The sequence below is a fragment of the Mustela nigripes genome, chromosome 6 (genome assembly GCF_022355385.1).
Source record: "Mustela nigripes isolate SB6536 chromosome 6, MUSNIG.SB6536, whole genome shotgun sequence".
NCBI classification, from domain to species: domain Eukaryota; kingdom Metazoa; phylum Chordata; class Mammalia; order Carnivora; family Mustelidae; genus Mustela; species Mustela nigripes.
In genome coordinates, this window is record NC_081562.1 from 5,266,824 (window position 1) to 5,288,987 (window position 22,164).

Below are 22,164 nucleotides of genomic sequence, written 5' to 3' on the forward strand. Positions count from 1 at the left end.
AGACTCGAAACGCTCAGCTAGTCCCAGCAGATGTGAATTTGGGTATCTTGGAAAGCATGGCCTTTGGAAAGGTTTGCAGCACTGACTGCAACCCCCAGGGCCAGCCACCCTGCCCCCAGCCCAAGGCTGGGAGCCCACGTACTGCTTGGTTCACTCACTCGCTCAGCCAACAAACCTTGTCCTGGGTCAGGGAGCCCGGCCTGTCCCAGGCCCCGCCCGCAGGGAGCCTGTGGGTGGAGTCCGATGAGTAACAAGCAGGGCTGGACCCCAGGGGCCTGGTGGTGGTGAGCCCACAGCGGGGCCGGAGGGGCTCAGGAGGGAGCCTGGGACAACCTAACGGCCTCTTCCTTCCCTTTCTTCCTTCCCAGGTGCTGGATGCTAGCGGAATGCCTGTGGATGACGACCAGCTCGCTCGGCTGACTGCAAAAATTGGATATAAGAAAGACGGGATGAGTTACCTTGATTTTGCCGCAGGATTTGAAGGTAGCTAATCACCAGCGCCAGCCCTGCTGGGACGCGGCTGGTGGCACTGCCAGGCTTTTCGAGCGGTGCCTCGAGGCCACCGGGAGAAAGTAGTGTGAGCTGAGACGCGGAAACAGTGTGTGTTCTAAGACTGGAAACAGACATTTTTGTTTGATTTTTGTCTGACTGTGTTTCGGCCTTTTCTTTTCACTAAACCAAACTGTGAGTTTGCCCGACAGAGCCTTCTACAGACTTAGAGCCCAAATGGTTTCTAAAATTTGCTCCAAAGCCCATGCTCCTTCCATCACGCTTCCTGTCCTTTGATATTTTCCCTCCTGAGAAGAGATCCTGCTTGTCTGTGGTTGGTGGTACCCATGCACTACAGCGAAGGATGCAGAGATCCTAAGAGATTCAGGGACACACCCGCAATCACCAAGCCGCTGGCCCTCCCCTGCCCCTGCCCCAAAGCGCTTGCCAGGAAATTCACAGCGAGGCCGGGGTGGGGGAGGCCCTCCTGTTTGCCCCCTGCTCTTGTTCTGCTTCCCCATCCCCAAGCACCCAGCAGAGAGATGACCAGCAGCCAGCATCCCACCTCTCTGCTGTGTTCTCCTCCTGGGCTCCACTCTTGCTGAAGTTTAAGAAGGACAAATAAACCCTCTAGGAAAGCTACAAAAATCACACAAATATGTTGACGGAATCTCTTTTGTTTTGCTGCAAATACACTGCAGGCCAGACAGGGCTGGGAGTCTGGGAGATGACTGCGTGGGGTGATGGGTCTCCCCTAGAGACACTGGCAAGCTGGGACTCCTCACAGAGAAAGCACCAAGGCCCCTCTGACCGTGGCAGACTAGCGTTTGATGGTCCTGTCCTAGGGGAGGGCAGGTCCCACTTGGGAGGAAAAAGGCAATTCGAGAAGCCATGGGATTTTAGAATGTTGACCCTTGGGGTGTATGTTTTGACATTTTTGAAGGAGAACAAAAAGGAGGAAAAGGAACTCATTTATTTTAGTGCTTCTGCTGTGCAGGTCAGTTCATCTTTCACTTGAGGAAAGTGGGCCCCCAGGGTGAGTCAGTCACTCGCCCCACATCCCGGGGCAGCGAGGGCATTGCAGAGTGGAAATGTGACTCAATAGCCATCAGCTGCTCTTGGCTTCCTCCCTGTCCCTGTTCTGCCCACCCACCCCGTCCCCAAGCAGTCCCCCAGCACTGACTATCTCCCTGCCCAGCCAGATGCTGACAGGGTGGGGGTAAAGACCTAGGCCCCAGGCTGGCCCCAGGTCAGGGGTTGGGGTGTGCATGGCAGAGGGGAGTTAAGCAGCAGGGGAAGGTGTTATCTGCCATGAATAGTGAACCTGAGAGAGGCCACTCCAAGCCCAAATGGAGGTGAGGTAGAAGCCAAGTTCAAGACTGGGCCGTAGGATGCCCACGAACTCCAGATGCTCTGCCCACCATGCATCCTGCAGAGCTGAGCAGTAGGGAGAGGTTAGTGTCAACATGTGCAGAGAACCACATCTAAAACCAAGCCTAGGTTTATAGCCTGGCTTGAGACAAGACCACACTCACGTTATCCCAACCTGATGGAAATGGGTTGTTTTTAAAGTAGAGATTATGGTTTCTTCCTCTGTTTGGGGGGAGAGAGAGGGCCTAACTTAGTAATTAGTCTGCCGGGCTCTGGAATCTGGTGGGCCAGAGTTCAGTGTTGCTGTCCATAAACTCTGTGACCTTGGGGAAGTTGGGAGGAACCCCCCCACCCCAACCTCCATCTCCTCATATGTAAAATGGGCAAAATAATAGATTTCCTTGCATGTAAATGAGGCACAAGAAGAGAAGCCACCTCTTAAGGTTGTTGAAAAGACCAGCAAATATTTGAAGGCCCCTCGTACAGGGTCCAGCAGATAAGCAGTCACGAAACACCTGGAGGATTATCGAAGGTTGATTGACGTCCACATCATAAGGTTTAGGGCATGAGTCTAGGAACCAAAACAAGGCAAGAGTGTTCATTCACTGCCTCTGGGGATGGAGAGATGAGTAAGATGTGGTCCTGCCCGGCTGGAAGAACAGGTATGGATGGGGTTGCCGCCGCGTGCTGGCCGAGAGCGCGGCCCTGCCGTCCCAAGAATGAGTCCTTCTGGCAGTGATGGGAGAATGTCCAAGAAACTGAAGGGAAAAAAAAAACATCATAACTAAGTCAATGCTAAGTTCACTTCCCAGAGCCTTATTTCCATCGGGTATTCTGGCTGGATTTGGGGCAGGTAGAGATCCAGGATCACAACAGGAGAGGTAGGCATGCCACTAATGGAAGTCTTCTGGTTTATGTCATTGTTTCAGATGCTAAAATGAATGGGCCAGAATCGACCCCACTGCAACCTCCAGTTCTTTCAAAGAATAATTTAGACAGCGACTTTATAACTGCTGAAGAATGCCTGAAGCAGTTCCCCCAGAGACTGAAGGAAGCCTTCCGGGTAAATTATGACCTGTCTATCATTTAGCTTATCTGAACACTGTCCCCTGTGCTCCCAGCCATTCAGCTGTGCAGGCTGTGACTCCGGGAGCCCGTCATGTCCTGCTCATCACGGGACACAGCGCTGCTCTCCACAGACTCAGGCTCTCCCCTTCTCTCCTTGCCGGGGTGAGGGACTCAGGCTTCGCTCTGCTCTCCCTTCCCCTCCCTTCTGGGCTGCTGCTTTGCTGGCTCTGCCTTCTGCCTCTCAGAGGCCTTGGAGAAGTAAGGCGAGGATGGGGGTGGGGACAGTCTGGGTAACCCGAGTTACAGGGAATGCAGGACCCATTCATCCGGCCTCTTCATGCCACCCATTCGCTCACCAGATGAGCGGGACGCATTTTGGATAGGCTGGAGTGTCTGCTAAAAGGTCAGAGCGCCATCCAGTCTAAGACACAGGCGGTGAACACAGAGTTGCGACCTATGGGATCGCCTGTTGTAGAGGGAATGGTAGCCTGCCATGGGGGCACAGGGAAAAGACCACACTTAGGAGGACTTCCTGGAGGAGGTGGGCCCTGAACCAAATACTAAACTGCCAACGTGTGCTGGCCAGAAAAAGGAAGGAGCAAACACGAGAAGAGGGAGCTTGCTCAAGGGAGGTGGCAGACAGGTCATGGGCTTCAGGGAAAAGCTTACGGGTTGGTAGGATGGGTTGCCTGTGGGCACTGGAATGGGTACTGTGGGGCAAGTAGACAGCAGCCATCTAGACACAGCAATGGGCTTAGAACAAACTCACTGCGTCTTAGAACGCAATTCTTAGAGCAAACTAACTTTGGGGCGCAAAGGAAAAGAGCAATGAAGGGAAGATCAATTTAATAAGCTGACATATTCGCTATGGGGTGGAGGCCCGACGGTGCACAGGAGCACGTAGGCGAGAAGGCGGCGAGTCCAGTAGAGGAGGGTAGGGAGCACCCTGGGGCTGGAGCTCACACCTGCAGAGTTCTGTGCTTCTGGAACCTCCTCCCCGCGCTGACTGCCAATCGGAGATGCATTTTGGTTACCAAGCTCCCATTTAAAAATAAATGTATTTATGAGGACTTGTCTGGCTTGGATTTGCAGGATGGTTCTGACTTTGAATGTTCTGTCCAGCCGTCAGACCCTGCATCCCAATTCTTGGTTTGAAAAGCTGCGGTCCCCGTGAGCATATGCAGAGAAGGCCTGGGTCCTCAGAATTCAGTCTGAGCGAATGCCCGGCCCCAGGGAGCAGGAGGAGGCGGGGGTCAGGTAGAGGGTCGAGAGCCTGGTTTTCTAAAGAAGGAAGTCCTGGTTGAGGGTGAGAGGGCAGGAGGGGGGCAGAGAGACCTTGGGAGCCAATGTTGTCTCTGTGCCCGTCAGCAGAGGGCTGGAGTGGCCCAGAGTGGTCCCAGGCAAGCACCCCCCGCTGTCCTTACTTGGGGCGCTAACTCACCCACTCTGTTGCAAGCCAGACTCCTTTTTCTAGCCTCTCCCTCCACCTGTCGCCCCTGCACACCTTTCCCAGTGGGGGGACTCCATGGGGAAAGCCGGGCTCTGTGCCTGCACCACTGTTTTCCTACCTTTGGTCCCCGTGAAGCTTGGTGACAGTGCACAGATGTCTCATATTTCCTGGTGATCTTTAGTTTAAATAATTACATAATGAACTGATTCAATGAACATTTGCTGACACCCACTATCCTGCCAAGAGTTTATAATCTAGTGGTGAGACAAAGAAGTGAACCTCTAATTGCCAGAGTGTGCGTGGTCTGTACCAGGAGGCGGGTGACATCTGGGGTCACTGCCAATTTGCTTGTTGTCCTCACAGGTGGGCGTGAACGAGGCAAAGTGTGTGCTTTGATTTTTGAATGGGAAGGGACAGTCACTTTACTTATTTTATTGAGTTCCTATTCATGAGAAATTCTCAAACATCTCTCCTCATCAATAATGAAAAACCCAGCTTATATCAGTTTAGAATACTGTTACAGCCACTGCTGTTGTTCCGCCAGTGACTTTGTGGCCGAATGAGGCCGTCTTAGTGCTCAGCTGGGCACAGGCAAGTTAGTCACGTATTTAGAGCTCAGGCCAAAAACCAGGAAGAGCTGAGGAGATAATTCATGGTGAGCGAATAAAGGATATCTTCTCTCCCTGACGGTGGTGAGGAAGGGAAGTCTGGAGAGCCCCTGGGTGACCCGGGACATGACCTGACCACGGATTCTCTATGGCCCCTGCGGGCTCCCTCAGCGGGGGGCTCACCGTCTGGACAACGTCTCTGCAGGGTCAGGCATGTGTCCATGGGTTCAGATGTATATTTTAAAATAATCAGGATTTACCCCCCCCCCCCATATACACACACACAAATGGGACCACTTCATGGTCTGTCCTCGATGTGAGACCTTGTAGGCTGGCCTCAGCATGTGGCCCTGATCAGAGCATCCCCTTTGCTGGTCCCCTTAGGACCAGCCCCGGTCCTGCCTGACTGGCCTGCAGGCCCCCTGGCTCTGCACTGGCTGGGGCCGCCTCTCTAGCTGCACCTTGACCCCTCTCCTCCTCCCCTCCCACCAGCAGGGTTCTTCCTCACCTTCATGTCTTTGCACATTCTGTTCCTTTGCCCGGACGGCCAGTCCAACCCCTCTGATCAGGTACCTGCCAGCCAAGCTCCGATCTTTCTTATGTGCCTTGTCCTTCCCCTCGCCTTCAGACCTGTGGGGAGATCAGCTGCTGTCCGCTCCCCTCCTAGCCCAAGTGTGTGTAGTCTTGTAATCCTCTGAGACAGTTAGGGCTGAGCTGTTCCTGAATCATCCACAGTGAACCGGAAGGATTGCCTACGTGGCCTTATTTAAGTCCTTACTCTACCTTATCGGGTAGGCATCAGCATCCCCATTTGACGGATGGAGAAACCAGAAGTCTAATGTGGGGAGAAACTCAGCCAAAGCCTCATGTCTAGTAAAGATTATATCTGTGTGACTCCAATAAAATTAGGAATCTTCAGGCCGGCAGTGAGCACGGCTCTCCTGCCTACCTTCCACCCTTGACTTGCTGGCATGGGCCTGGAGGCCTTTCTGCCCCCACTGGACTGTGCAAACTCTGATGTCAGGGACTGTGCGGTAGTTACAGTGTGTGTCTGCCCAGCAGAATGCTTGTCACATAATAGGTGCTCAGGAAACACTCGCCATCTCCAGACCCATCAGCTTCATCCCGTGCGTACTGATGAAACCCCGCTCTGAGCTGGAGATACAGGGAACGGATCAGCGCCCTCATCACACGTCTTCCTTCCAGAAAGGGAGCAGACAGTGAACAAACAAATCTCTAGTGTGTCAGGTGGCGACATGTTCTATGAAGAAAAAAGGCAGGATGGGTGTCAGGGACCGATCAGGGTGCCATTGTCCAGAGCAGGGGTCAGGAAATGCTCCCTGACAGGGGACGCTGGAGCAGATGTGCCGAAGGGTGCAGGTACCCTGGGGGATTCCCCAAGATGCCCAAGGCAGGCTTGGCACATTTAGGACAGTGAGGGAAAGGAAATGAGGGCAGAGGGGTCGCCGGGTTTGGGGGCCGTGGTGGAGGACTTAGGACTGGACCCTGCGAGCGGCGGAGAGCCAGCGGGGTGAACAGAGGTGCACCTGGTGCTGGCCTGAGCTATGGTGGGATCACCCCTGCCACTGGTGCGAGCCGTGTCAACAGTGGGGGTGTGGGGGTGGCTTCCAGCCCCTTGTGAGCTTCCTGTGGAATCTGGGGAGAGGCAGCGGAATGGGGAGAAGCTGGCTGTGGTGCGCGTGAGGAGAGGGTGGGCAGGGATGGTGCGGAGGTTTGTGGTCTGAGCGGCTGGAAGAAAGCGCCGTCACCTCCAGACGTGGGAAAGCTGAGGAGGAGCAAGTTGAGGGCAGGGGCTTGGGGGTCAGGGGCCTGACTTGGGGCTTGTTTGGTTTGACATACAAGTGGGGATGCCCCAACGCCTCTGCAGATGTGAGCTTGAAGGGTGTGGGAGGCCCGGAGCCGACAGTGTCACAGGAATCCGCAGCAAAGAGGTGGCCCGCACCCCGAGCAAGTCCCCGGCGGTGGTGACACAGGTGCCTGCCTGCTGGATGGTGGTGCCCTGTGAGGCAGGGACAGCATTGGAAGTTGGTCCCCAGCCCACTTAGCACAGGGATGGCACGCGGGAGGGGCTGAGTAAATGCAGAAGTGCAGACAGACCTCTCCGCAAAATCCCAAACATCTGGACTGGACACTTGAGTCATAGCGGGTCTCGCTTTGCGATAAATAAGGCAGCTCCTGGGACGTGCAGGTATGAGCGCAGCCGCGGCCCGGGAGTCACCAGGTGGACCCGCGGGTGGGGGCTGCATCAGGTACTGGTGGAGACCAGGGGTGCTCAGGCCATCACGTTGACTTTCCAAGCCCGAGACGCGGGAAGTGCATTCAGGGGAGGCACGGACGTTGGCCAAGACAGAGCCAGTTCAGAGCCCGGGTACCAGGCAGCGGTGTAGGACCAGAGGCAGCAGTACCAGTGAGAGACAGCATGCCTAGGGTTCTTGGAAAACATGCCAGGCAGGTGGCGTACATTAGCCTGTTCAACCCGCCCCACCGCCCGGGGAGGTCGGACTTTCACGATCCCCATTTTACAGATTAGAAAAAGGAACCATGGCCAGGTCAAAGCTCTCACCTAAGGTGACCCCAAAATGAAGTGGCAGAGCTGGGATTTGAGATTAAACAGCCTGCCTCCAAGTAGTGCCACACAGCCTCTAACTCCCACGTTCGCTCCAAGGCTGCTCCTCATCTGCAGGACGGGGATGGCCATGCCCTCCTGCGGTCCCACCGACCCAGCAGGTGCACCTGTGCAACATCCTGGGGGGACAGCAGGCATGCAAAGCTCAGACAGGACTGGTGCCTCGGCACGGTCCTCAAGAATCAGGCCATGGCCTCTGGATGGCCTCTGGGGAGCCCCCCAGTACCGCACTTGTTCTCCTGTAGACAGAAGTCACCAAACATCATGAAACTTCTGTAGAAACATCGATATCTAGATGTTTCTGTGTCCCTGAAAGCTCCAGCATCCTCTTACCTCCAGTGCTGGAAGGAGCAGTACCATAAACACAGAGAGAGGGGAAGGGAAGGATAAGCCTTTCTGGTCCCTTTCCCTGGATTCTTTGCATTAAAAGAGGCCACCAGAGAACATGGTGTATCATTTCTTGGGAAGGACGTATCATGACAAGGATTTTCCTGGAGGAGTGAGATCTCCCAAAAGCAGGAGTGGGAACGCTGGCCCTTCCTCATTTTGGAGATGAGTCCGTCCGCGTGGGGTTGTAAGTGCTGTCATCGGGGTTCAGAAGGAAGTGCTTTGACGTGTGCATTTTGTTTTTAGGACCCCTACTCTGCCTTCTTTAAAATAGACAGTGACAGGGACGGCATAATCAACATGCATGACCTTCGCAGATTGCTGCTGCACTTACTGTTCAATCTTAAAGACGAAGACTTTGAGCGTTTCCTGGGCCTTCTTGGCTTGAGACTCAGCGTCACTCTAAATTATCGGGAATTTCGAAATCTGTGTGAGAAGAGACCATTCAGGATGGATGATGCGCCTCAGAGACTCATTAGGTAAGAGGGCAGAGCACCTCAGTGCCTTTGCCTGTGCCCAGTCCCGTGCTCCAGCTGGGCCCACGGCAGGTGGGGAGCAGACTTGCCCCCTGGGAGCAATTATTTTGTCTTTTTTTGGTGGTTCCAGAAAAATCACAAAAGGAACATGCATTCAATATAAAAAAGCTAGAAATTACAGGCGCCAATGAGACAGTATGACCTCATCTAGCCTCCCGTGAGTCTCGTGTTGGCATTTCACTGGGAATCAGGCCAATCTTCTTTCAAGGCACACAAGCAGAGACATGCACTTATGTTTTTTCATTTATAAAGTGGGGAATCGGATGTATGGGCTCAGCCTTCTGAGACCTCTGGGCACCCTGCCCTTTGTCTGAGCTGTGCTGGGCCACGTGGGAGGCTGCCCACTAACACTTGTCAAGAGAACACTTGGCCAAGCGTGAACATGGCAGCCCGTGCAATCCATGTGAACTGGCACCACAGAACCCCTTATGGCAATTGATGGAACCCACGTATCATTTCAGGCTTCTCTTATGAATGTAAGCATATACATACACAGCTGACCCTTGAACAGCACAGGATACTTCAACTCTGCAGGCTAAACTTAAAGTGTAGATTTTTTTTTCTATAAATACAGTAAGGTACTATAACTTTGCTTTCTCTTCCTTAATGATTTTCGATCCCAGGACTCTGGGATCATGACCTGAGCTGAAGGCAGATGCTTAACCGACTGAGCCACCCAGGCTCTTCCTTATGCTTTTCTTAACATTTTCTCTTCCCTGGCTTTATTGTAAGAATACAGTACATTATGCATGTAACATACACCATAAGGGCTAATCGATTGTATTCTCAGGCTTCTAGTCAACACTAAGCTATGGGTAGGTAATTTGGGGCAGGAGTTAAAACTTACATGGGGATTTTCAACTGTGTGGGGTTTGGCGCTCTTAACCCTCTCACTGTTGAAGGATTGACTGTATATCTTCTTCTTTTTATAAATCTGGGGTCAGCCGTGCAAACTGTTTGGAAGATGCAAAGACCCCTCCAGCCCTTTCCCAGCGGTGCTCCGCCCCAGGCCCCTGTCCACTCCATGCCAGCCTCCCTCCCAGCGAGGAGGGGAGTCTGCATGTTAGCCCGGCAGGAACTCCATTCGTGTCTTCCATCTCCCCAGTGACAGCAGACGCCCCCTTAAGTTGTAACAGCGATGCCAAAACCATTGAGATCTGTTGAATGCCAATGGGCTTGAATGAAGAAGCCATTCAGCTACTCCTTGACCAATTATTAGAAGGATACTCCTACTATTTCTGGAAGCATTTCCATCCACTATGACAATGCAGGGACATGTTTTCTGCATGGTTGTAACATTCACTAGCTGTCCTGCCCTTGAGGTACTGGTGGCCCCTCCTTCCACCAGGCAAGGGAGCTCCCTGCAGCGAGGGGGCCTCAGGAGCCCCCATTGCTGGGCCAGATTGCATGATACTTGGCTAGGCTGCAGAGGCCCTCTGATATCGCTCTTTAATTTTTCTCTCAAATTCGTTGGTTTTATTTTGCCTGCACTTTCAGAAAAGCCAGCCAGAGAGAAAACAACTGTAGTCTCTTTCTAAGCGAAATGATCACATAGCATGTGAATTGGACACCTGCTTCCAATTGCTCAAGTTCTGAGGAGTTTTAATATGAGACTTGATTGCTTAACATTAAAACAATACAAAAATATCCTTCCCAAAGAATTTTCTGGAGAATGTATGCAGAACGAACCTAGAAAATTTCAACCACAAAGCGCCATCTTCCCATTCAAATGACTCAAGCTTCTTATTTGTATGTGTGCCTTTATTCAACAAACATTTACTGAGGGTCTGCAATGTGTTAGACGTTGCCCCAGGCCAAGGTGATACAGAGATGAATAAGGCTCCTTTTGAAGGAGATCACGGCTGTCTATGGGACAAGGACAAAAATTAAAAGCTACACTGAAACGTGAGGATGTCTGGAGTGCCACAGAGGTGGGAGCAGCTAAACCTGCTCGAGGCACACAGGAGAAGTGGGACATCTGAGTGGGATCTTGCGGGGAGAGTAGGGTTGGTTGGGTGCAGGCTACCAGACGGTGGTTCAAGGCCAGAGAACGGCATTTACAAAATCTGAGGTGCGAATGTCAAGCACATTTGGGAAATGGGGAGAGGATTTGGGTGTGGAAGTGGCATGCATGGGGGCGGGGTGGGGGCCGGGGGGAGTCCTGGAGAGGCAGGCGGGCCAGCTGAGAAGAGACCAAAGGAGTTCGTCCTTTTCCAGCAGACAGGAGAGGATTTTGTGCAGTGCAGGGAGGGGATCACTTCGCACAGCGGAAAGATCCTTCAGCGGCCCCAGAATAGAGGATGGATGTAAAGGAGGTGCGCCTACAGCCCAGGGAGACCCGGTGTGGCCTCCAAGGGTCTGGTGGAGACAGCACAGAGACCCCAACTAAGGCACTGCTTTAGAAAAACGGACCCTCCCATGGCCAGACCCCATACCCATGCTTCATGAAGACACAGCCTTTAGTACCCTGGGGCAGGGGGAAGGCACGACTACTTGACTTTCCAGATAAAGGACCCAGGTGATGGGTGGTGGGCTGAAATGTGAACCCAGGGTGCCTGTTTGGAAGGGCCCCTTTCTCTGCCTAGACACCTCACCCTCTTTCACCCAAACACCCAACCAGCCTCTCTCTCCTCCCCCAGCCAAACCTCAGTGCCATCCCTTTCTGGAAGCAATCCCAACCTCTTGCTGGGGATCCTCTGCCTTCTGGGCCCTTACTTTCCACCAGCATTATCAAAACACAATACTTTTGAAAACTTTGAGGGTAGTAAATTTATTGAAGAGAGTAAGACCATCTTGTTTCTTCCGTAACTGCAAATATTTTCATTTTTAGATGTATAAATACCAATTAGAGTGATCAGTCCAATGACTTGTTTCACTTTCATATCATTTCTTCCCTTCCAGTCTCTTCCCTTGTTTCAGACACACCTGCCTGTCCATGTATCTCCTGACAACCCACATCAGTACATTTTGGTGACTGTACACCGTAGACGGTGGAACAACACCATCACGTGTCCTTTTAGCAAAATAAACGCTCCAGCTTCTTGTCACAAATATTGTATGAGCAGATCCTTCCTGTTGAATGGCTAGCTGAATTTAAAATACCAAATTTCCCTTTTGTTCTTAGAAATTTATCATTCATTTGTCAAGAGATCTGGCTTATCTGGTCAGTTTCACCATCCTCACTGGAATCTGGAGTGTGAACCTGTGTGCATTCCTCTTCCAGCTCGTCTGATCTTTGGGAAACATCTTCTTATCTCAGTTTTCTTCCTTCTGCCATTTGAGCATGAAATAAGTATTCTGGATTTCTCACTGTGTTCAAGAAAACTAACAAAACTATGAAGATGGTGTGCTGTCTCCTTTTATACTTTCTTGAAAGATGCTGGTGTACTTTGGGCAGTACGATCAGGAGACTGGGGAATGATTCGTTTCAGTATCATGTCATCGGCTAGGCAATTCCCTCATTTTTTGTTTTCTTTTATTACTCTCTTAGTCTCTTTTCTTAGAATAGTTGGAAACAATGAGTAATGATTGACCACTTTTTAGGATAATGAAATCGATCAGTAAAATTGAAATCAAGATCACTAAGACCCTGTAATATATATGAGAGGGTCAAAGACCCATGTGGTATTGCAAGATAGGATGAGTTTTATCTCATCAAGAAAACACTTTTTTTTTGTTGTTCTTTGAAGGATCTCTAAGAAATGCTGAAAGTCCAGAATGCCAGTTCTCTTCCATTTTCTGGATTGTATAGAATTTTTATTTTTGCCTTAAATACTTGATATAATTCACCAAAGAAGTGATCAGGTCCTGGAGCTTCCTTTGTTGGAAGTACTCACACTATGAATCTAATTAATTTAATAGTTAGATCATCCACAGTTTTTCTTCCTTCTTGAACGAGTTTTTGTAGTTTGTGTTTTTTCAGATATTGATCCATTTCACCTAAGCTGTTAAATTTGTGGGAATAAAGTTGTTCATAGTATTCCTCCTTTATTATTATTTTAATATCTGTGGGGTCTCTAGTGATATCTCCTCTTTCATTTCTGATATTGGTCGTTGGTGTCTTCTCTCCTTTTTTCTTGATCTGTTTAGCTATAAAGATTTATCATTTTGTCGATATTTTCAAAGAACCACTTTGTTTCATTGATTGTACTCTATTGTTTTTCTAAATTTCATTGATTTCTCCTTCTTATGATTCCTGCTTTGAGAATAGTTTTCTCTTCTTATTTATTTTCTTAAGTTTGGAAACTCGGATTTTTTTAGTTGGGTTCTTTCTCTTCGAAGAAAAACCTTAAATGCTGTCAATTTCCTTAGAGGCACTGAGTTGGCTACATTCCACAGACCTGGATATGTTATGGTTTTAATTTTCATTCCGTTAAAAATATTATCCAATTTCCCTAGAGACTTTCTTTTGATCCACAATTATTTAAAAGTGTGTTTTTGTCAACTTCAAAATATTTGCATGGTTTCCAATTATCTTTCTGTGATTGATTCCTAGTTTAATTCTGTCATGGTCAGAAGACATGCTTTGTGTGATTTTAATTGTTTGACATTTGTTCAGCTTCATTTTACAGCCCTAGAGATGGTCTGTGTTGGTGAATATTCCATGGATCCTTGATGATAATGTGTCTTTGGCTCTTGTTAAGTAGAGTAGGCCAGTGAGATCAGGTTGCTTAATAGTGTTCCTGTCTTCTGTGGTCTTATTTTCCGTTCATTCTATCCATTACTAAGAGAAAAGTGTTAAAGTCTCCAAAACCAGTATGCGTTGGTCTATGCCTCCTTCCCATTCTATCCATTTATGCTTCATGCACTTTGATATCTGAGAAAAATAGTGTATTTATACTTATCATTTTGCTTCTCTTCCCTTATTTCTGAAGTTCTAAATTTCTCTCTGCTGTCATTTTTCCTTCCTCTGAAGGACTTCCTTCAGCAGGTGTTTTAGAGCATGTCTACTGGAGACAAATTGTCTTAGTTTTCCTTCACTGAGAAGATGTCTCTTGCTCCTTCAGTCCTAACAGGTATTTTGGCTGGGTATAGAATTCTGGGTTAACACAGTTGTTTTCACAGCACTTTGTGAATTTGATTCCATTGTTTTCATGGTTTGTGGTGAGAAGTCTTTGTCATTCAGGTGGTCCTGCCCCCGTGGTGGCACTTGTGATTTTCCTCAAGTTCCATTTAAGACTTCCTTCGATTTATCTTTGGTTTTGAGTAGTTTTAGTATAATGTGTTTGAGCATGACTTTGTAATCTTTTGGGGGGCTACCAAACTTCTTGAATCATTAAATTTATTTTTTCATCAAGTTTAGAAAGGTTCCAACTATTATTTCTTCGTGTTTTAAAATTTTTTGGTACCAGTCTCTCCCTCCTCCTCTTCTTAAATCTGAATGACATGAATGTCAAACTTTGTGGTTTTGTATCACAAGTCCCTATATGTCCCTGGGGCTATATTATGCTCCCTTTTTTTTCTGTGGATCAGATTGGATTAATTCTATTCATCTGTCTTGAAGTTCACTGACTCACTCCACTGTCATCTGAATTCTGTCATTGAGTAAATCCAGTGAAAACTTTATTTCAGTTGTATTTTCAGTACTAAAATTTCCATTTGATTCTTGTCTTCCCCCAGCCCTTTTTTTCAAGCTTCTATTTCTTGGCTCAGAACATCCGTCTTTCTACTTACTTCAAGGACATTTACTCTTACTTCATGGTTATCATAGCTGCTTTAAAATATGATAATTTAAACATCTGGACCATCTTGTAGTTGGGCTTCTGTTGTCTTTTACCTTGAAAATTGTTGGGATTTTCCTGGTTCTTTGTATACCAAGTGATTTTGGATCTTATCATGGACACTTTTAATATTATATTATGATGCTCTGGCCCTGTTAAAATCCTCAGTAGCATGTTGATTTCTTTTATATTTATTTATTTATTTTTAAGATTTTATTCATTTACTTGACACAGAACGAGAGAGAGATTACAAGTAGGCAGAGAGGCAGGCGGGGGGTGGGGAGCAGACTCCCCACTCAGCAGAGAGCTTGATGTGGGGCTCGATCCCAAGACCCTGAGATCATGACCTGAGCTGAAGGCAGAGGCTTAACCCACTGAGCCAACCAGGTGCCCCTTATATTTATTTTTTAAGCAGAAAATCAATCCAGTTAGGTTCAGACTGCATGTCCTGACCTGCCTTCTGTAGTTTCCCTGTGAGGTTAGTTTCAAGGCCATGGCAGTAAGTCTTCACTACGTAGCAGTCAAGTTCTCAAGGTTTCTGCTCTGCTGCTTTGGGCTAGTTTCACATACATGCACAGCAGAGGTAAACCTGGGACTTCCTGCACAGATTTGGGCATCCCATTTTCCAGATCTCTCCTCTCTATTTCTCTCCATAATTTCCAGCCCCAAGAAAAGCCCTTGGTTTTTGGTCTTCTGACTGGAAACTAGGTTTTAGCCTATCTATACTGTTATGTACTTCCTATGATTGGGTCCAACCCCAGGGCAACACAATGAGAGAAAAACAATAATGTGGATACCCTCCACATTCTTGGAACACAGAACGTGTCCTCTGGTGAAAGAGAAGAGTTGCAGTCTTAGGGACCTACTTGGCCACTACTGCTGCTGGCCCTGTCACAAAAGTACAGTTTTATAACTGGGAGTCCTGGCATCAGGACTGGGAGAGTGAAAAGAGACAAGAGGCATTCTCCCACCATACTCTTTGTACTTCAGGACCCTCCTTCCGAATTCTTTGGTCAGAAGAACAGGCTTTCTTTTGGAGCTTTTCTCGTCCGTGCCTGCTACATGGTTCCAGAATCAGGAGTGCCCTTAAGCCTAAGCTGGGAATACAGGCAGTTAAGAACGCATGAAACTCACAGTCTATCAGTCATTCTTCAAATTTGATTTCCCCCTCCATCATCCTCCTATTGTTTACTTTTTAGTGTCCTCAGGGTTACTTTTTGTCTTCCCTCTAGAGTTTTGAGTTGTAATCGGTGGGGGAGAGAGGATGGAATTGTGCTTACTCCTTTTTAACTGGGACCAGAGGCACATCTCAGGACTCCTGACCTGCCTAGAGTGCTAGTCCCTGAGATGACACAGCTGCCTCTTCATCACTCATGCCTCAAAGAGCTGCTCCCTGGCCTTCCTAGCTGAAGATTCCCCTCTCACCCATCTTGAGATGGGTGAAGTATCTGAAGTTATCTGATTCATTCATTTTCCCATGTGTGTTATAAGTTCCCACCATTGCAGCATGAGCTCCTTGAGGATGTTGGCTATGTCCATATTGTTGGTCAGTGTGTTTGTAGGACCTAGAGCAGCACATAGTAGGAGTTCATATATATTTGTGTCTGACAGACTGGCTAATAGGAAGACTGTATCTTCCTGACTATCAGGGTCTAAAGAGCCAGGGAATAGGAGTGAAAACCAATAGCTTTGGAAAAGGCCACAGAAAAACCTTCTGATCTCTCTAGGGGAGACTGGTATGTAAAATGGGACAGGGGAGAAACAGATGGGAAAAATCATAGGAGTTCCTGGTTTGAGCGTGGGTCCCTAAGAAAATAATCAAGACTAATGGCCTAGAAGAGAAATCAGGTTGGTGGGGGCTGTTTGGATATGCGTTTAGATAGTGAGATCAGTGTAGGTACATTGACTTTGCAGACATAGAATCCGCATCCTTTGGGGGGAGTTTAAGTGAGACCTCTGGGTGCAGGTTGCATTTAAAAGGAGTCTAAAGGTGAAGGCAGGGGAATACTCATCATCTGGACCTACAGCCCTTTTAAGCAATAATTGTGAATATGCAACATAATCCCACCAACCTTCTCAAACCTTTAGTGGTGAACTACTGGTCGACCTTTGGATCCCTTTCTACCCTTGAAATTCCATGATTCTGTGAAGTCCGGTAGGCAGTTGGAGAGAGATGGAACAGAAAAGCAGGTGATGTTATAGCACTAGCCGTACAGGCGTGTGGGTAAAAGGTATCAGGGGGCAGTTGGGGACATGAGAAGGGACGACCTTTCAGAAGAGAGAATAAACTTTGCGATGGAAGGAGAGGACTGGTCAAGGGTGGAGGGAGCCAGGGAGGGAGGGAAAAATCACACTGACTGAAGGAACACATTTGCCTGGGCCCAGGGTAGGTGTCCCCCAACCCCCACCATGGGGTCATTTAAAGAGCAACATGTGGAAGGCAACCAGAGGGGGAGAGATCATTAACAGTGACACGTGGAACAGCAAAGACCCCTGGATTCGGCAATAAAGAAGTAATTGGTGAATTTAAAGCCTGGGGTGAGGGCTTCAGTAAAGGGGGGTATGCTCGCCTGGTTTACCCATAGGCCCCCATGAACCGGCATTTGCCCCGGGGGAGAATGAAACTGGGCCCATCGCATTTGGTCCATTCAAATGGTAACTAAGGAAGAGGGAAGAGACCCCACCCACTCTGCTGCTGGTCCTCAGTACCCTGCCGACTGAGTAAATGCCAGAACTTGGTGTTTGCCAAACAGGGGGAGTCACTGTGTATGTAATTCACAGCTGATGTAATTAAAATAAGACCCTTTCTCTGTTGTACACAGGTCAATATCCCGGTGTAGGTTTCCAGGATGATCACGGCCACCAATGAACCTGGTGACTAGCAGGTGCAGGGCACTGTAGATCATCAAGGAATGGGAGGAGTGGTCCAGGACAGCTGTCAGGGAGCAGCAGCATTTCTTCGAAGGGACTGGAAGGAGAAGCCAGGCAGAGCACTCAGTACTGCTTGCTCTGTTGATTCTAGCTGCCATGACCTGGTTTGCCATCTGTTTGTGAAATGCAGGACAGAGTGGCGCTTCCAGGAGAGCCTTGGTTGGTGGGAGGAAGCCGCAGGCTCCGCTTCTCCAGCCTGGGCGCCTCAGCAGCATGCTGGCAGTGCTGCGTTTGCTGAGACAGAAATGCTCAGTGGCAAGAAGACTCCCAGTGCATAAAAACCAAAGGTGGCCCTCACCTCTGTGAAATGTAATATTTGGGGGCTTCTGGTGGCTCCATTGGTTAAGCATCCAATGCTTGATCTCAGCTCTACTCTTGATCCCAGCATTGTGAGTTCAAGCCCCACATTGGGCTCCATGCTGGACACGGAGACTACTTAAGAAAAAAAAAAAAAAGTAATATTTAATGGATCTTGTCCTACAAAGAGTGAAGTTAAAAGAGCACCAAACCTGTAGCTTCAGATGGAAGCAAAAATGGTAGTGAGGTGGTGTCAGAGACCTGAGAGTGATTGGCTCCCAGGTACTGGCAGTGTGTGGTTTTGGCAACTTATTTAGCCTCTCTCAACAACGGCTTCCTCTTTTGCAAAGTGGGATGGTAATGCTGGCATTGCCGAGAAATCTCGAGATCCTGCGGGTCACCTGACTGGCAGCGCTCAGCCACCACCGGTCCCTGAGCTCACCGTGGCCATCAGTACCCCAGAAACCCTCATGGCGCTGCCGACCTGAGCGTCACCCAGACAGTCATGTTCAAAGCCACCCTTCTTTGGGGATTACATAAACCTTTGACTTCCGTCATTTGGAGCACACAAATGCCTGCATCCTCATGGCGGTTGACTTTAGACATTATTTCTTAGAGTCAGTTCTTTTGCAGAACCAGAAATAATACTTGTTTAAAGGGTCTACATGGAGCTTCTTTGTGGTCTGTCCCCCGCACTGGTTTTCCTGGGCCCTGTAAGGAGAAATTTCTTTGAGGGGCTGGATGCCTCAGTCAGGTGTCCCTCTTACACACTCTTGGGCAAGATGCGCTCATCACCCGACGGGCCCAAGCACAAGTGCGGGCTCCAAGCGCAGCCTCAGATGGTACCCATTTCAGGAAACCATCGGGGTGATGTCTTCATGGCCCGTCTTGCTGGAGGAACGTATCCAGTGCTCTTGTATCTGCAAGGGGAGTATTTCAAGGGCAGATGTGGGTGCAGAAAGCTCGGGTGCCCAGAAATGGAGTGAGAGGTGTCCCCAGGAGCAAAACAATTACAGAGAAATAAGTCGGGAAAGATTTTATAGGTTTCCATACACCCCTTCCTTAGTGGAAGAATTCAAGGCATTTCAAATTTCTCCAGCCACAGCCCCCATCGCCCCTCACCATGGCCAAGCCCCAGTGGTAAGCACCGGGTGTTTATTACAGTGTCTTCTGTGTCCATCATTCTGTAAGGAAATAACAGAGTTTTGATCATTTTATGTACCCTAAACCCAACCTGTGCACAGCAGCGGGGACGGAGGAATAGGCAAATCCGCCCCCACTGTTCCTGAAGTTAGCTTGCCAGTCATCTCAGCGTGTGAGTTCAGAAATAAAAGTTTTTAGCTGTTTTCTTCTGAAGATACTTACTATTCTATTGTGGGTTTTTTTCCCCTTCAGAGAATAAATGAGCCCTGTTTGTTTTGTGAGCTGCACAAAAAGTTGAGCAGCATTTATCTGAAAATAAACAAGGACTTATAAAATTTAAGAAGACTTCCCTAACATACAGCTGGGGAAATGAGACTGTATTTTAGGAATTAAGTTAGACCAGATGTGAAATCACAGACTTCAGCGGTGTCTTTGAAACGAACGTGGATGGGGAACCCCTTGGGAGATTAATGAGTCCATTAAATTTAAACACAGTTATTTATTTTTTTTTCTTTTAAGACCAAAACAGAAGGTCGCAGATTCAGAACTAGCTTGTGAACAGGCTCATCAGTATCTTGTTACCAAAGCAAAAACCAGATGGTCAGACTTATCTAAGGTAAGAAAATGATTATTTCCTTAAAAGGAAAGGAAATGTATTTCAGTGTTCCCAGATCACCGGGATGATCAATCTGTTTCGATCCAGTCTTTGTATACCCAATCAGTGACTTCTGCTCGTCTTAAAATACTTTTCTAAAATAAATTCTCACATTCAAGGTCAACTGGTGTTTAGAAAAATGACTAATTATTGGAGTTACATGGACAGAAATTCCTAGCTTTATCTCAGGTTTGATATGAGTTAAAAATTAAAAAGAAATGACACTGTCGTATTATATTTACACAGTTCAAAATATGCATCTTTAAGTGGTATTTCTTCCTACGTTCCACAATTGTAGGAAGCACGTCCTGAAGGTGCGCACCCTTGATGGGCAGTCACGTACACTGATGTGGTGTTGAGACAGCAGCATGACCTAACGGCAGCTGCACCCCCAAGACAGTAGAACCGAGCATGCAAGACTGGGTTCACCCCAAGTCTGGAGTGTGGGGTCCTCCTTTCGTAACGCAGCAAGGACACAATAGCTTCATGTTGGGGACCATCTTTAAAACCACACAATGGAGGTATCTTCACGTTGTTGTGAAGAATGCCTCCACTTTGCTTCATTTGGTCCTTTCTGTTCTATGTTTGTCTCTCGCAAGGTCTGTGCACAACGGGATGTCCTGTCCTGTAAGTCCTGGGCCGCCCCTGGGCTGCCTTTCCCCAGTCCTCCGAGCTCAGAGTTGACTGTGCAGCGGCCCAGGGTGCAAATCACATGGAACGAGTCCTCGCACGCCCACTGGGCAGGGCTGGCCTTCTAGAGCCTTCCTCTGGGAATGAAGGGCCAGCTCTGGGCTGGGAGCTGCGGCTACACAGCCATGCCAGCTGGGAGAGGGCAGAGAACCCTGTGTGACACCATCCGCCACGCCCTCTCATCGGCTTCTCTCGGCCTGCCTCTCTTCTCCTCCCCACTACCTCTGTCCCTTCTTTCTCCCTCCGCCCTCCGCTGCCCTCTCTCTCCGCACCCGGCCCCACTTTGATTAAGCAGCATGGGTTTGTGCCAGGGGTTCGGTGGTAACAAAGGTCTGTCTGCTTCCACCTGTCTGCTCACCGGCCAGGGCAGGTGGCAGTCAAGGAGCACAGGCAGCTAATTAACAAAGCAGGTGGTGCTCTGGGGATGCTGGGGTGCGACCAGAGGGCCGCAGAGGTCTTGGTTTCCGTCTTCTGGCATCCATCCTTCCTGAAATGCTTCCCCCGCCAGCTCTAGGATGGCTCTGTGTGGCCTCCTCTGCTCCCTGCCTGGGCCTGCCCTGGCCTGGGCTGGTGATCCCCCAACCCCCCACCCTCCCCACCCCATGTCTCTGTGTCCACGGCTGCAAGCAGGTCCTCCGCACTCGCCTCTCCACATCTTGAATCCTGTGTGTTCTCAAGGTCATCTTTACCCTTGATACTCTACGGCACCCCCAGTGTGTTCAGAGGAGGCTCGGGGACCCCGGAGTGCTCTGCTGCTAAACCAGCAGCCTCAGGTCTGTCTCTTCTAGAACTGGGCCTGGCGGAAGTGTGGGGAGGGAGGAGGACTCGGCAGGTGGCAGAGGAAGAGCAATCAGAGCGGCTGCGAAGGGGTGTGGGGGGCTGCTGTGTTGGGAGTCAGGCGTCCTGCCCGTCCCCACACCTCGCCCGGACCCCGCAGGACTGACTGGTGCTGCGTGTCCCAATGGTCGCCTATCAGATGGCTCTGCCCACTCTTGCTTTATTTTGAATAAAGCTCTGAAGGCACTCGTTCTGAATTCTGAACCTGCAGAAAGTTCAGTGACGCATAGCTACTAAGACTAGCGGCCTTTACAACAGCTGCCTGGTGGTGAGGCGGGGGTGGGGGGCGCCCCTGGCGCACCCCTGCAGCGGAAGGGAGCTGCGGGCCCCGGTGAGCCGCCCAGCCAGGCTAGGCCAAGGATGCCTCCGGCCGCGCGCTCGGATGCACACGGCTGTCGGCCCATTCTGGGCGGCCTCATGGGCTCCTTCCCATGGAAGTGGTTTCAGAAAACAAGTTCACTGAGTTCTTCAGCAAACATTATTATGAATTAAGGATGCACAGTTGCAGGATATTAAAGACACAGTGACCAACAAAGGACATAGTCTCTGTCCCCAAGAGACAGAGGTATAAGCACCAAGAAGGGCGCCAAGGAATGGTGTAGACTACGATGGCAGTGGCTCGTTTTCAAGCTTGTTTTTTAAGTTGTGACTCTACAGTGGACTAGAATACATACTATATGTATAACAGAATACATATTACACGTACAGTGGACTAGAATACAGATTATATATAGCATGTATATATTTGTGTGTATAATATACACGAGCACACGTAGTGTATAGATGTTGTAATACACATAATAGTTAGGTACATGCACAGTTTAGGTACGTTGATGGTAACATGTATCCCAAGCTGTGTCCCACCACGTACCCACCATCCAGATGAAGGCAGAGAACACTGTCCGTGTGTGAGACGGCGCAGCCTGCTCAGGGTCAAGGGCCAAGACGGTGACTAGCTTCGGCTCTGTGGGCCATTGACTTGGGTCCCAGCTACTCCTCTCTCCTGTGATGGCCCTTGGGACCATCAGACTTTCTCTTCTCCTCCACACTGGATGCGTGACAGTAGTTCACTGCAACGCTGAGTAGCAACTACGGGTTACTAATGGGGTCACTAATGAGAATGAACACCTTCTCCTCTATTCCTGAGTCTGATTTCCTTTCTCTGTCAAGTGCTTGCTTGTAAGTCTTCACACTGGGTTGTCTGGTTATTTCTCATCAGTCAACAGGAACTCGTATGACAGTTCAGCTCCTGGTCTGGGATAAGTGATACGTGATGCAAGTGTCTTCTCCCGGTGTGTGTGTTGTGTTTCCACCTTTCTCATACAGTATCTCTCA

General features: G+C 49.2%; 1 protein-coding gene across 1 annotated transcript in view; it reads left to right on the forward strand.

Moving 5' to 3' along the window:
- Window positions 1-22,164, forward strand: part of EFCAB6 (EF-hand calcium binding domain 6) — a 201,548-nt gene that overhangs the window by 119,721 nt on the left and 59,663 nt on the right. Inside the window, exons 16-19 of the mRNA XM_059404572.1 lie at window positions 369-483; window positions 2,790-2,923; window positions 8,267-8,499; window positions 19,167-19,263. Of these exons, the coding sequence (XP_059260555.1) occupies window positions 369-483; window positions 2,790-2,923; window positions 8,267-8,499; window positions 19,167-19,263 (579 nt within the window). The remainder of the gene's footprint in view (window positions 1-368; window positions 484-2,789; window positions 2,924-8,266; window positions 8,500-19,166; window positions 19,264-22,164) is intronic.